Source organism: Uloborus diversus, chromosome 2 (genome assembly GCF_026930045.1).
Source record: "Uloborus diversus isolate 005 chromosome 2, Udiv.v.3.1, whole genome shotgun sequence".
Classification (NCBI taxonomy): Eukaryota; Metazoa; Arthropoda; class Arachnida; order Araneae; family Uloboridae; genus Uloborus; species Uloborus diversus.
Window position 1 is genome coordinate 62117212 of NC_072732.1, and position 12075 is coordinate 62129286.

Genomic DNA, 12075 nt, shown 5'->3' on the forward strand with positions numbered 1-12075 from the left:
TTAAGATTTTTTATTTTTGTAAAAATTACTTTTGTGTAATAATTAGAATAAATTATAGGCGTTTCTATTATTTTTCAAGTAGCTGTACCCGACCACGTTGCTACGCCAACAAAAAAATACATCATTATACTGATTTTCATGACAATCGGTTGAACGGGGCAGAAGTTGCTACTCTGCAGTGCCACCTGGTGGCGAGTGGCTTCAATGAGCATATTATGCACCTTCTCTGTGGAAAAATACATATATCTAGCAATTTTCATAATAATTGGTCCAGGTATCAAGTGAAGCCGTGACTATACTCAAATTTTGTACTCACGCAGTTTGCAAGATCAATCAATCGCTAAAAATATCAAATAGAAAAAGTTTTAAATCCCCCCGTTGCATGAAAAGTCATAAAACAATAAAGAAAGAATTTATTTGTTCAAACTCAAGAAAAATGGCAATAGCTAACTTCTTATCAATGAGATCTTTCACGCGAATTAATTTCTGCAGCCGATAATTTTATTCGTATTTATCCAATGGATTGTGACTTAAATTGGAATAATAAAGGAACTATCGATCGGATTTTTTTCGAACTGTTCTATAAACATTCCCAGTACCAAAAATAACAAACGGTGAAAGTTTCAGCCAAATCTGCCGGGTAGTTTTTGAGTTCATGGATGACATACAGACAAACATTCATTTTTATATATATAGATATACGCATTTTATTACTTACTTATAGCATAAGGACAAGAAAATTCTACAGCATTCAAACGCTTAATGTAGGCAGTGAAACAGCGGAACTCGCACTCCTCTTCAAGAAGACATAAATTCAGACACCTTTGTAATTTTAATGAAAGAAAAAAGACCATTTAGTTAATCTGACACAGTTCTTCGAAATTTTTTTCTAAAAATAATACTTTTACTGACTTCTGATTTAGCAAAAGAGATAAATGTATCCCTGTGTCAGAAAAATATACTTTAAATTTTAGTAAATTTTGGACTACGTTTCTATATGAAGAAGGATTTTCTTTATAAAAGGAGATCAATACTGAAACAAATTGAAAGCTGAACCTAAGGTAAGATTGAAACTGTCAGATGTTTGAGTCAAACTTTAAACTTCTTTGTACCACAAATATTCCATTTTTAAAACTTTTTCAAAGTTGACTAAACTTCAAAAAGAATTTTCACTGGGTAAATTTTTGGGGTTTTTGCATATATACATTTTCAGCTATCATTTTAGTTCGTAGCAATATTTGCAATTCTGCATTTTGCAATTAGTGTTCGTTCTTGTAAACTATGGAGCAGCATCAAATTAAAAAAAAAATTCTTAAATTTTATTGTGTTTGTGTCGGCAGGTTTTTTTTTTTTTTTTTTGGCTTGCAATCTATTATGTAGTCCCCAGGGGGTTCGCCAACTTTTTTCAGACTTGGAATGAGTTCGCAAAGGGGAAAAGGTTGGGAACCGCTGCTTTGGTGTAACGTTTCACTGATAGATACCGATTTAACCAACTTTATTTAACCTACTAAAGCCATAATTTGACTGTTTTCTTTTTCTTTCAAAAGAAAAAACTGGTGTTGAAAGGGTTAGTGAAAGTTTCAATGAAAATCCTTATCTTCAGTCTTTTTTAAAATTGACACACATTATTAAATGTACGTACACACACACACACACACACACACACACAAGATTCATTTATTTTGAAAGTGGAGCAAATCCATTTTTGGTTATTGTGTGATATTTAAAGATTAGCACTTCAATGATCAGTTTTATTTATGAGGAGCTAAGACCTCCACCTTCCAAATATGAGGATTCTGAATTTTATTTTGGCTCAGAATGGTAACAGATTAAAAGTCATACATAGTTTTGTCTACAATTGACATTATCTTCAATGATTTTAAAAATAGATTGACCCTACTTTCAAAACAAACGGTTAATAGAAAAATATATATAGGAACATAAAATCAGGCGAAAGTCAGCTCCTATGTTAGTGATCACATTTAGGCTGAAACAAAATTAAAAATGATTTGCCAAGGTATGCCCATAAACATAAGCTAAGTGGCACGAGAGGAGGTTGCTCCAATAGAAAAGCAATTTACATTCCCCAGATTTTATTTTTTGATAAATACACTTCTATGCCTGTTCCATTTTTCTTTATTTTCTTTTTAGTTTGGTCTTCTTACAGGTCTAAGTTATGCTATTCACAAATCTAAGTATTTTACTGGAAATTTTATGATTCTATCAGAAAAAAAAAAGAGAATAACTTAAGATAGAAAATAAAATTTTTCTACACGTCATCCCTGATACAATAAGCAACAGTCTTCAAGAAACAATTATATAAAAAAGAAACTCAATTTTTCAAGATTACTATTGCAATAACAAAATGCATCACCTGCATTATACACAACATGCAAATCAAAATCTATTACTTAGATGCATCACATGGATTACTTAGAAGCTCTTATAAGTTATTAACACAACCAGGACCAAAGGAGAGGCTATGTCAGCCTATTCAAAAACTAGGGGCCCAACCATTTTGTGGCCCGCCTCGGAACTAGAGCAGTATAACTTTTATAAATTTTATGCGGGGGGGGGGGGAGATCTAGCTGAAAAGGCACTTTCCTTGGCTCTTGTCCCTCATCATGACTATTTCTTACTTTTCTTAAGTTATAACAGAAAATATCAGCAATATTACCTTATTACCCAGCATTATCCGGGCATGCCGGAAAAAAGCGAGATTGACCAGCACGCCGGGAAATTCGAATTTTCCGGCATGCCGGATAATTCAAGGTTTATTTTGCAACAAAACAAAAGTAAAGTTCACCATTCAGTTCTAAATGGAAAGCAAACCACTGTGAGGAAAAAAATAAATAAATCCTGAAAGTAACTTTCTTAAAAAAAAAATGTGTATTGCATATAATATGTGCTTGTTATTTATGGTAAGTCATTATTAATGGATTTAATTATATGCCAATAATGTAATCAATTCAGAAGCAATCATTGTTACTGCGATTTGTTCCTAATAATTTTAAATAAATTATTTTAGGTTCCTTTTAGAGAAATAAATTTAATTTTTATTTGTTGAATAGCTATGGTAAATTCTTTAGCACTGGTTTAGGGGAGGTAACTTACGGCTTAAATGTTTTCTGACTTAGTTTTAATTTAATTTTTATAAAATTATTGGCTATTAAACAATATTTTTCCTTAAAAATAATAAATGACATTGTTAGTAAATATTTCTACAAAATTTAAACTGTTTATTAATACTAATAAGATATGCATTATTTATTGAACTTATATTCATTTTCAAGCTGAACATATATTTTTTATAGTATTAATTTTTTTTCCTAACCTCGATTTTTCCGGCATGTCGGAAAAGACCAGACGAGTGTTATTGAAAATCTGGTGACCCCCGAATTTCGTGGCCTGCCGGATAATACGGTAAGTCTTATGTGGCTGTACAAGAGCCAAGTATATATGCTATTCATACACACATAAAGGTAGTAAATAACAAATTCACTTAACTTTAAAATGTAGCTTAAAAACCCTTTCTAAAAAAAATTTCAGTAAAAATTACAAAATAGCACATCATCGAAATATAAAAACACTGATGATGTTCCATTTAAAAAAATTGTGGTAGTGTGGTAAATCTATCTTCATTTCTTTGTGATAGAGGTAGTAGGAACAACATTTTTAGGAGTGTCAAAAAGACCAGGCGGCAAAGCATGCCGCCATCCTTTTTTGATTTTCAGGGATAACTCCATTACAACATTTTGATGCAATGTATCATTTGAGAGATTGAGAAACTCAAAAGAATCTGTCCTATGATCATACAGCTCTGTTGATATAATAGCAGCTCTGTTTGGTTTAAAAGCTTGGTTATCGAATTTCACCCATTCTGTGTACCGAAACTGTTCTGTTCTGATAGAATAACCCATAATAATAATGTCTTTCAACTTTGGTTGATCGGAATCACTGCGGGGATTGATTGCGGGTCTTGGATACTGACTAAATGCAGCCGTTTTCCATAAAAGCTCGACCCAAGGGTCATAAACTAAATGTTGAATCACCGGGTAGAAGCTGATTCCTTCTGAACAGAAATCAGAAGTGAAAATTCTGCATAAAGGAGGAATAGCAATGTTAGCTATTTCCGATAAGGTAGGGAAAACATCAACAAGCTCAATCAAATTTTCAGATACATATTTTGGAGTTGGTATTGCAATGCTCTTTCCTATCAAATCAAGAACAGAAATGTGTTTGAAAGGCTTGCGCTTATTTAGGGCTTCCGTGAGATCTGGCACATGAACTATGAGTGGCACTTTCAGAGAAACTTCATAATTGCTATATTTGGACCATTCTTGATGTTCTCCAAGAGACCAACCTGGAACATAATTTAAATTTAGTTAATTTCGCATTGAGGTTAAATTTGTTTAGTGCAACTCATTTTCCTACCAAAATGTATGGATTATTCATCAGTATGAATAAATCATGAACAAATGCAATTGATGAAAATTCATGAACAAATGCAATTAGTTTGTTAAAAGATAAAAAACAGAAAAAAAATAATAATCTTGTTTTGACATGAGAAGTAAATCCTATACAAAGTTACTCAAATTTACATGGATAAATTTGAATGCATGTCCGCTGGAATGCAACACCAATTAATATTTGACAGTTTCATGCAAGATTTGGTCCTAATTTCAATCATCTTCTTTCCCCTTTGATGCAAAGTGACTTCATTTTTGTTTCGAAGTCTTTTATTTTTCAGCCGACTGACACAATGGGTTTGACTGAATACACCTGTTCAAAAAGAAAAAAAAAAAAAAAAAATACCAGTACAAAAAAACATTTTATATTCTGTGCCTTCAATGGTTAAGGGCATTACCAGCTAAGTTTTATTTGAAAATCCAATTTTGAATTTAACTCCCAAGTTAAAAAATTCTAAAACTGGGTAAAAGAACTTGAAATTTTATGTAGAAGCAATAAAAATCTTTTTTTGCAACTAAGCCAGGTCTATATTAATATTACCTTTATTTGTCTTCAGTCTCTCTTTTACTACGAAAGGAAATATTGTGAGGTTGGAGGCAGGAAATAGTGCAACCATTAAATTGGGGGGGGGGGGAGGGGGGAGGCAACCAAGCAAAAAACGAACTTGATTTCAAAGTGGGATACTTGAAGCATTACAAAAATCTATTTTAAAGATGCATTTTATTTTTTAAAATCAGTCTAAACTAAGGCTAGGCAATATCAGAATTTTAATACCATGATATATTGCTCTCAAAATATCGATATTTATGATATATCGATATATTTAGGTCATTTATTTCAACGTTTTGTGGAGGGGGGTGGACTGCAAAGCCTATTGTATAAGTATTTGCAACAGAGAAAAGCCGTAGGCCATCTTTGTGAATAAATATTTTAGCAATTTATTCTAATAATATAGCTACAGCAAGGATTCTCATGTGTTTGTTGTGCTGAGGGGGGGGGGGGGTCATGAGGCAGATTACACCACAGAAATATTTGGAGAAATTACTTTGGAAGAATTTGTCTTTTTATTAGTGGGTCACAATTCTTGAGGGAAAAGGGGACTTGGTAAAATTGAGGGGTGCCATTGCAGTCAGGAGGAATGGGCACACCTAGTTACATTATCTGCATATTAAGATATGCTACGGAGAAACGCCATTGGACATCTTAGAAACAAAATATTCCATCGGTTTATTCAAATAATAATGGCTAAAGCAGGCATGCCCATTGGGGGGGGGGGGGGTCTTGATGCTTAGTATACAATTGAAATTATCAGAGAAGTTATTTTAAAAGGAGTTAAGTCTCTTCAATAAAAGGTTGTGTTTTGGGGGAAGAGCGATTAATTTGAGGGGGAAGGGGAATTTATGTGAATAATAATAGCAATATATAAGAATAATAACAGCCCTTGCAGGGGGGAGGGAAGTCATGACACAGACAATGCCATTAAATATTTTACAGAAGGATTTTAATCCATTAAAAAGATGATGGTGTTTTTCTTCTGTTTGGGGGGGGGGGGTAATAAAATTAAGGGGAGCCACCCCACTTAGGGAGGGAAATCGGCACCCCAGCTACATCACATACATTATAAGATCTGCAATACAGAAAAGTCATCGAACATCTTGATAAGCAAATGTTCCAACAATTTAGACGAATAATAATGCCTAGAGCAGGGTACCCATTAGGTTGGAACAAAAAAAACAAAGTTTTTATTTTCGAATCGTAATAGTGCGGAAAAGTTGCGATTGGTGAAGACTTACAAAACAAAACAAAAATTTTAAAAATCGGATAATAATCTCCGATTCCGCAACGAATCTGAATATTTGAAAAAATGGAAAATTTTGTGTTTTCTTAGTGATTTTTCAAAAATTTTGTTTTAATGTTTCTTTTTAAGGCTCTAAGATGGAAAAGTTACGATTGGTAAAGCCTTCAGAAATTAAAAAAAAATTGAAATCGAATAATACCTTCTGATCCAGAAACAAGCCTAAAAAATCGAAAAAGTTGAGAATTTTAGGCTTTTTTCCGAATTTTTAACATTTTTGGTTCAATGTACTTTTTTTGGCTACAGAACGGAGAAGTTACGTTTAGTGAAGACTTCAAAACAAAAAAAAATATATCTTTTTGAAACAAAACAATATCTTCCGACCGCGCAACGAACCCACATGTTTGAAAAAAAATGTAAACTTTAAGCCCTCTTTCAGCTTTTTTTTAATTTTAGTTTAACGATCCTCATAAGTTCGGTATGAAATACTAATGGAAGAACGTTTGTTTATAAAACAAATGTGATATTTTAGTATTAGCCTGCCTGTGAAATTGTCCACATGGCCCTTTAATCCCGCGAGACTATTATTTGTTTATGCCGCTCAGTACAGTGTATGCATCTAATACGCCCCATTAGCGCCTCACGATTTTGAATTTATGAGCTTTTTAGTTGGCTTGTGTCTATAGGTATCTTACTTAAATGAATAAAGCAGTCGTGCTGGCATCAGTATTTCTCAATGTTTCGAATGTGCGTGTGAAGTCGATTTGCTCTGCTAAACGTGTTTCAAACATGAATCCATCTTTGCAGAAAAGAATTACGAGAAAGTCCTTTGAGTGCCCTATATTTGGCCACCTGAAAGATTTGACAACAAATAAGCTCAATACTTACGAAAATGTACTTCAAATTTGCTTTCAAGAGAGATTTGACTTAGCTAGAAAAGTCAATAACACGAAATTGAGTTTTTCCATTGTTAAGGACATAGTGGCGCAAAAAGTTAAATGTATCTTTGATAAGGCCTCGATTCCTACAGTTTCCCTGAAAAGAATTGCTCAGCTCACTGATATCTTCTACAAAAAATATCTCAATTTCATGAGATCTTACAACCGAGACAAGGATAAACCAAAGTTTAAAGAAAGGATTGATAAATTTAAAAGTGAAGCAAGGAAACTCTTTGACGTCTCTGTGTGTAAGTGCGTAATGAATGTTATTTGCACTTGTAAAAAGACCCCAGAAATTTGTGAATGTCCAATTTACATGAAATTTACACGTGAAAAATCTAAAAAGATACCGATCTCTGAACAAAGATTTCTCTATCTTCAGAGGAAACATGGCATAGGAAAAATTGGAACTTTGGACCAAAAGGAAACAAAAAGGTTGAAAAAAAGATTTCAAAGAAAAGCCTATGCCTTAAAACGAAAAGTTACTGAGTGCGTTTCAGTCATGAAAGATGAATCTGATCTTTCAAATGAAGACTAAGTAGCGATCGTTATGGCGTATCTGATCGTGCAACTGCTGCCATAGCATCCAGTGTGCTTCAAGACGTTGGCTTAGTGACTGAAACAGATACTTCCAAAGTTGTTGATAGACAAAAAATTAGGAGAGAAAAGAGCCAAAATAGAAAAGATCTGCAAAGTGACATTAAACAAGACTCCGTTCGGAGTACTTATTTTGACGGAAGAAAAGATGATACTTTATATATAGATAATATTGAATCAAAGCTATTCCTTCGAACAGTGAAAGAAGAGCATTATTCTATTATCAAAGAACCTGATTCCATTTATATTGGCCACCTGTCTCCAAACTCTGGATCAGCCAAAGACATAGTGAATAGAATTTATATATGAAACAGCATTGTTTCATATCTAAATGAACAAAGAATTTCACTGGATGATTTAGTCATCGTAGGTTGCGATGATACTAAAATCAATACTGGGTGGAAAAGTGGCACGATTCGTCAATTTGAAATTTGTATTGGACGACCACTGCAATGGGCTATTTGTTTATTACATTTCATTGAGTTGCCTTTTCGCCATCTTTTTCGGTATTTGGATGGTGGAACAACTGGCCCAAATTCGTTTTCTGGACTAATAGGAGAACAACTCAGAGGTTGCGAAAAACTGCCAGTAATAGATTTTCAAGCAATTGACAGTACAATTCCAGATGTAAACAGAAAGTGCTTGAGCAAGGATCAAAGATATCTTTTAGATATATCTCAGGCAATAAAGGGTGGCAATTGCCCAAATGATTTGTCAAATCGTGACCCCGGCCCTACTCTCACATTTCAGATGGCTCACTTGTGCAAATAGAGTCCTTAGACTGTACGTAAGTGTATCGATCCCATCAGGTGAGTTAAAAGACATAGTGACTTTTATTTTGAGATGGTTACTTGCCGGTCTGGTTTGAAATAAAGAACCGAAAAAAATTCACAGACGGTGCCATTCATGTTTACAGAACAATTCAAACCTGTCGATACTTACCTGACAATCTAAAACAAGTTGTTTACCCTGTCATTGAAAGAAACTCTTTCTTTGCGCATCCCGAAAACTTATTAATGGCAATGGTGTTTGATGAAAGGAGGCACATAAGAGAAACTAGCGTTTAAAAACGTCTTAAAAGCCAGGGAGTCAGTTTCTAAAGGCAAAAGCATTAGAAACTTTGTCATTCCATCTCTAAATTTCGAAGCAGAAGATTACACAGAGATTATTAATTGGAACACGACAAAGCTATTTTCTCCATCTTTTCTTCGAAAAGTTCCTAACAAAGACATTGAAAATCTTATTGCAACAGGCACTATACCCGACTGGGATATAAAACTATTCCTCTGCCACACGCAAGTTGTCGAAAGATGTGTTAAGCTAGTGACGGAGGCTTCACTCAAAGTGTGTGGATTTAAATCAAGAGATGGCTACATAAGAGCAACAATGAAATCTAGATCGATTATGCCCGAATTTTCCAAAAAATCTGATTATAAATTAGCTTCAACAAGAAACACTTAAAACAATAAGACTTGTATACTGGATTGTAAATTTGGTAAATATTTTATAACTTTCTATTATTTGAAAATGTTTCATTGTTGTAAAGAATGGTAGTTTTGCATGTTTAGAAGATACCTTAAAAGCCAAAAAATGAATTAATGTTTATGTGTAATATAGGGTTTTTTAAAAGGCTTTTCCCTGTAACACCGGGGAAAAAACAAGAAGAACAATTATATTTTTAATCACTAAGAAAAGATGAAATTCTTTTTTTTTTTTACTTTTCATGCTTGTTCCTGGATCAGAAGGTATTATTTGATTTCAATATATTTTTTTAAATTTCTGAAGGCTTCAGGAATCGTAACTTTTCCGTCTTAGATTATTAAAAAGAAACTTTGGAGCAAAGTTTTTAAAAAATCGCTAAAAACACATAAAATTTTCCTTTTTTTCAAATTTTTAGGCTTGTTGCGGGATTGGAAGATATTATCCGATTTTAAAAATTTTTGTTTTGTTTTGTAAGTCTTCACCAATCACAACTTTTCTGCACTATTACAATTCGAAAATAAAATCTTTGTTTTTTTCGTTCCACCCTAGTACCCATTCGTTAGGGAGGGGAGGGGGTCTTGAAGTTGACTATGCCATTGAAATTATCAGGAAACTTATTTTAAAAATATTTTAGTCTCTTAAGTAGGGACTCTTGTTTTTACTTTCTTCTATATCTAATATATAGAAAAAAGTATTGGATTCGTGCAAATTTTCGAATTTCGAAGGATTTGAACGTTTTGAGGTATGCTCAGTCCATTTCTATCATTTTTGGAAAATGTCTGTCTGTCTCTGTGTGTCCGTGTGTGTATGTGTGTCCGTGTGTGTGACCAGTTTTTTGTGGCCACTCTACAGTAAAAACTACCGCATTAAATCGAACGAAATTTGGTACACTTATGTGCCCCTATGTGAACTTGTGCCTATTAGTTTTTGGCGCGAATTCCTCCAAGGGGGCTGGAGCAATGGGACGTTTTTTGAGTTTTGCGTGACTGCTATTCCCCCGGAAGTAACTGGCAGAATCAAACAAAATTTGGTCCATATGTTGCCTTTAAGAGGTACAGGTCCTGATTGAATTTTGGGGTCAATAGCTCAAATGGGGGTTGAGCTATAGAACGTTTTTTGTCGTCAATTGTGACTCCTGTATCTCAAGAAATAATGAACGTAATCAAACAAAAATTTATCGACAAGTAGCCCTTAGAAGGTATAAGAAATGATTCTGTTTAGGCCTCAGCAGCTGAAAAGGGGGGTGGCGCAATCAAACGTTCTTTTTTTCCCATTGTGAGTACAATATCTCAAGAAATAATGCTACGTTCTGGATGAAATTTGGAATAAATATAAATCCATATGTAAACAGGCGTTGGTTCAATTTTGACGCCAATCGCTCCATGGGGGGCTGATTTCTTTTATTTGTGTGAATAAAAATAGCTTTAAAATTGCAACAATAAGAAAGATAAATCGTAATAGACTGTCGTCTGCGTTTATCTCGTGCTTTTAATTGCATGGAAATGATCGGAAATATTATTTCAATGATTTAAAATTTTTAACTGTTGCCATCTCGTATTTGTTAACAAATAAATGTTTGTAATTATTTTAAGCAAGGTTTTTAAAATAATTTTCAATTTTCATTCTTTGCTTTGCTTTTGAGATAAATCGGGAATTGGGATGGTGGTTTAGTTTTGGCGTGTGTAATTTTGTTTTTGTTGGGAATATTGCTACCTCATCAAGCATGGGGAGGGATCATAATTATATGAAAGATGTAAAAGAAAGTTTCGTGATGGCCACAACATACTAGTTTTTTTGGGGTAAAGGGGGGGGCTCGGTAAAATTAAAAATCAGGGGGGGCACCGCACTTATTAGGGATTGGCAGCCCTAGCATCATGATCTTATATAATTAAAAACTGAGTGTATCTATGCATGTCCAAGCTTCTTCTCCCGAACGACAGTGAACTAACCATCGAACCAGGTATCGATAGATTCGTAATCTTCCCGTCTTCATGTTTGGCTATTTAACATAATCCTCTGATAATAATTAGTGGAGATATCAATTAAAAACTATTAGTTATGGCTCTTAGATTTCCAAATTAAATCCCTATTTTTCGAAGGCTTTCCTCCATTCAAATTATTATTCAGTGCTTCATCACAATTTTCCGCAACAATGCTCTTATTAAAATGTATAGCGTGAAGAAAATAATTGAGATGAAAGATCTGTTGCCATGTTTTTTTTGGAATACGAACAGGTAAAATTCTTGTTTTTGTTTTGAGGCTTTTCCTGTAATCAGGGGATTTAAAATGTTTACTTTTTGGGGGTTTTCCGCATTCTGCCGCAAAATTTCACTGACTTTTTTTTTTGGTTCAAGCCTGAGTGTATAACTCGCGTCACTTGACATAACTTTTATTTTTGAGGTTGACCGTGCAAAGTTGGGCAACGCAGCTAGTCTATGTATTAAGATCTGCAATAGAGAAAAACCTACGAAAATCTTGAAATGTAAATATTTCAGCAATTTATTCTAATGATAAAGCTGGGGTGCCATTTGAAGGTGGGGGGAGGGGGCATCAGGCTGACAATACCACTGAAACTATCAGAGTTATTTTTAAAGGATTTTAGACTTCACTAGAGGAGCCCTTTTTTTTGGGGGGGGGGATGACGCTCATTACGATTGAAGGGTGTCATTGCAGTTGGGGGATGTGCGTCCTTACCTATATTACAGTAAAATCTCTCCAAACAGACACCCCTCAAAGGCGGACAACCCTCTTATGCAAACAAATTTTAATTTCCCAGTCTCAATGCAAATAACA

General features: G+C 34.0%; 1 protein-coding gene across 1 annotated transcript in view; it reads right to left on the minus strand.

Annotated features, from left to right (window-relative positions):
- Positions 1–2129: 2129 nt before the first annotated feature.
- The window catches only part of LOC129217078 (iduronate 2-sulfatase-like), a 33499-nt gene continuing 23553 nt past the window's right edge, over positions 2130–12075 (minus strand). Inside the window, exon 8 of the mRNA XM_054851327.1 lies at positions 2130–4363. Within this exon, the coding sequence (XP_054707302.1) occupies positions 3639–4363 (725 nt within the window). The 3' untranslated portion in view covers positions 2130–3638. The remainder of the gene's footprint in view (positions 4364–12075) is intronic.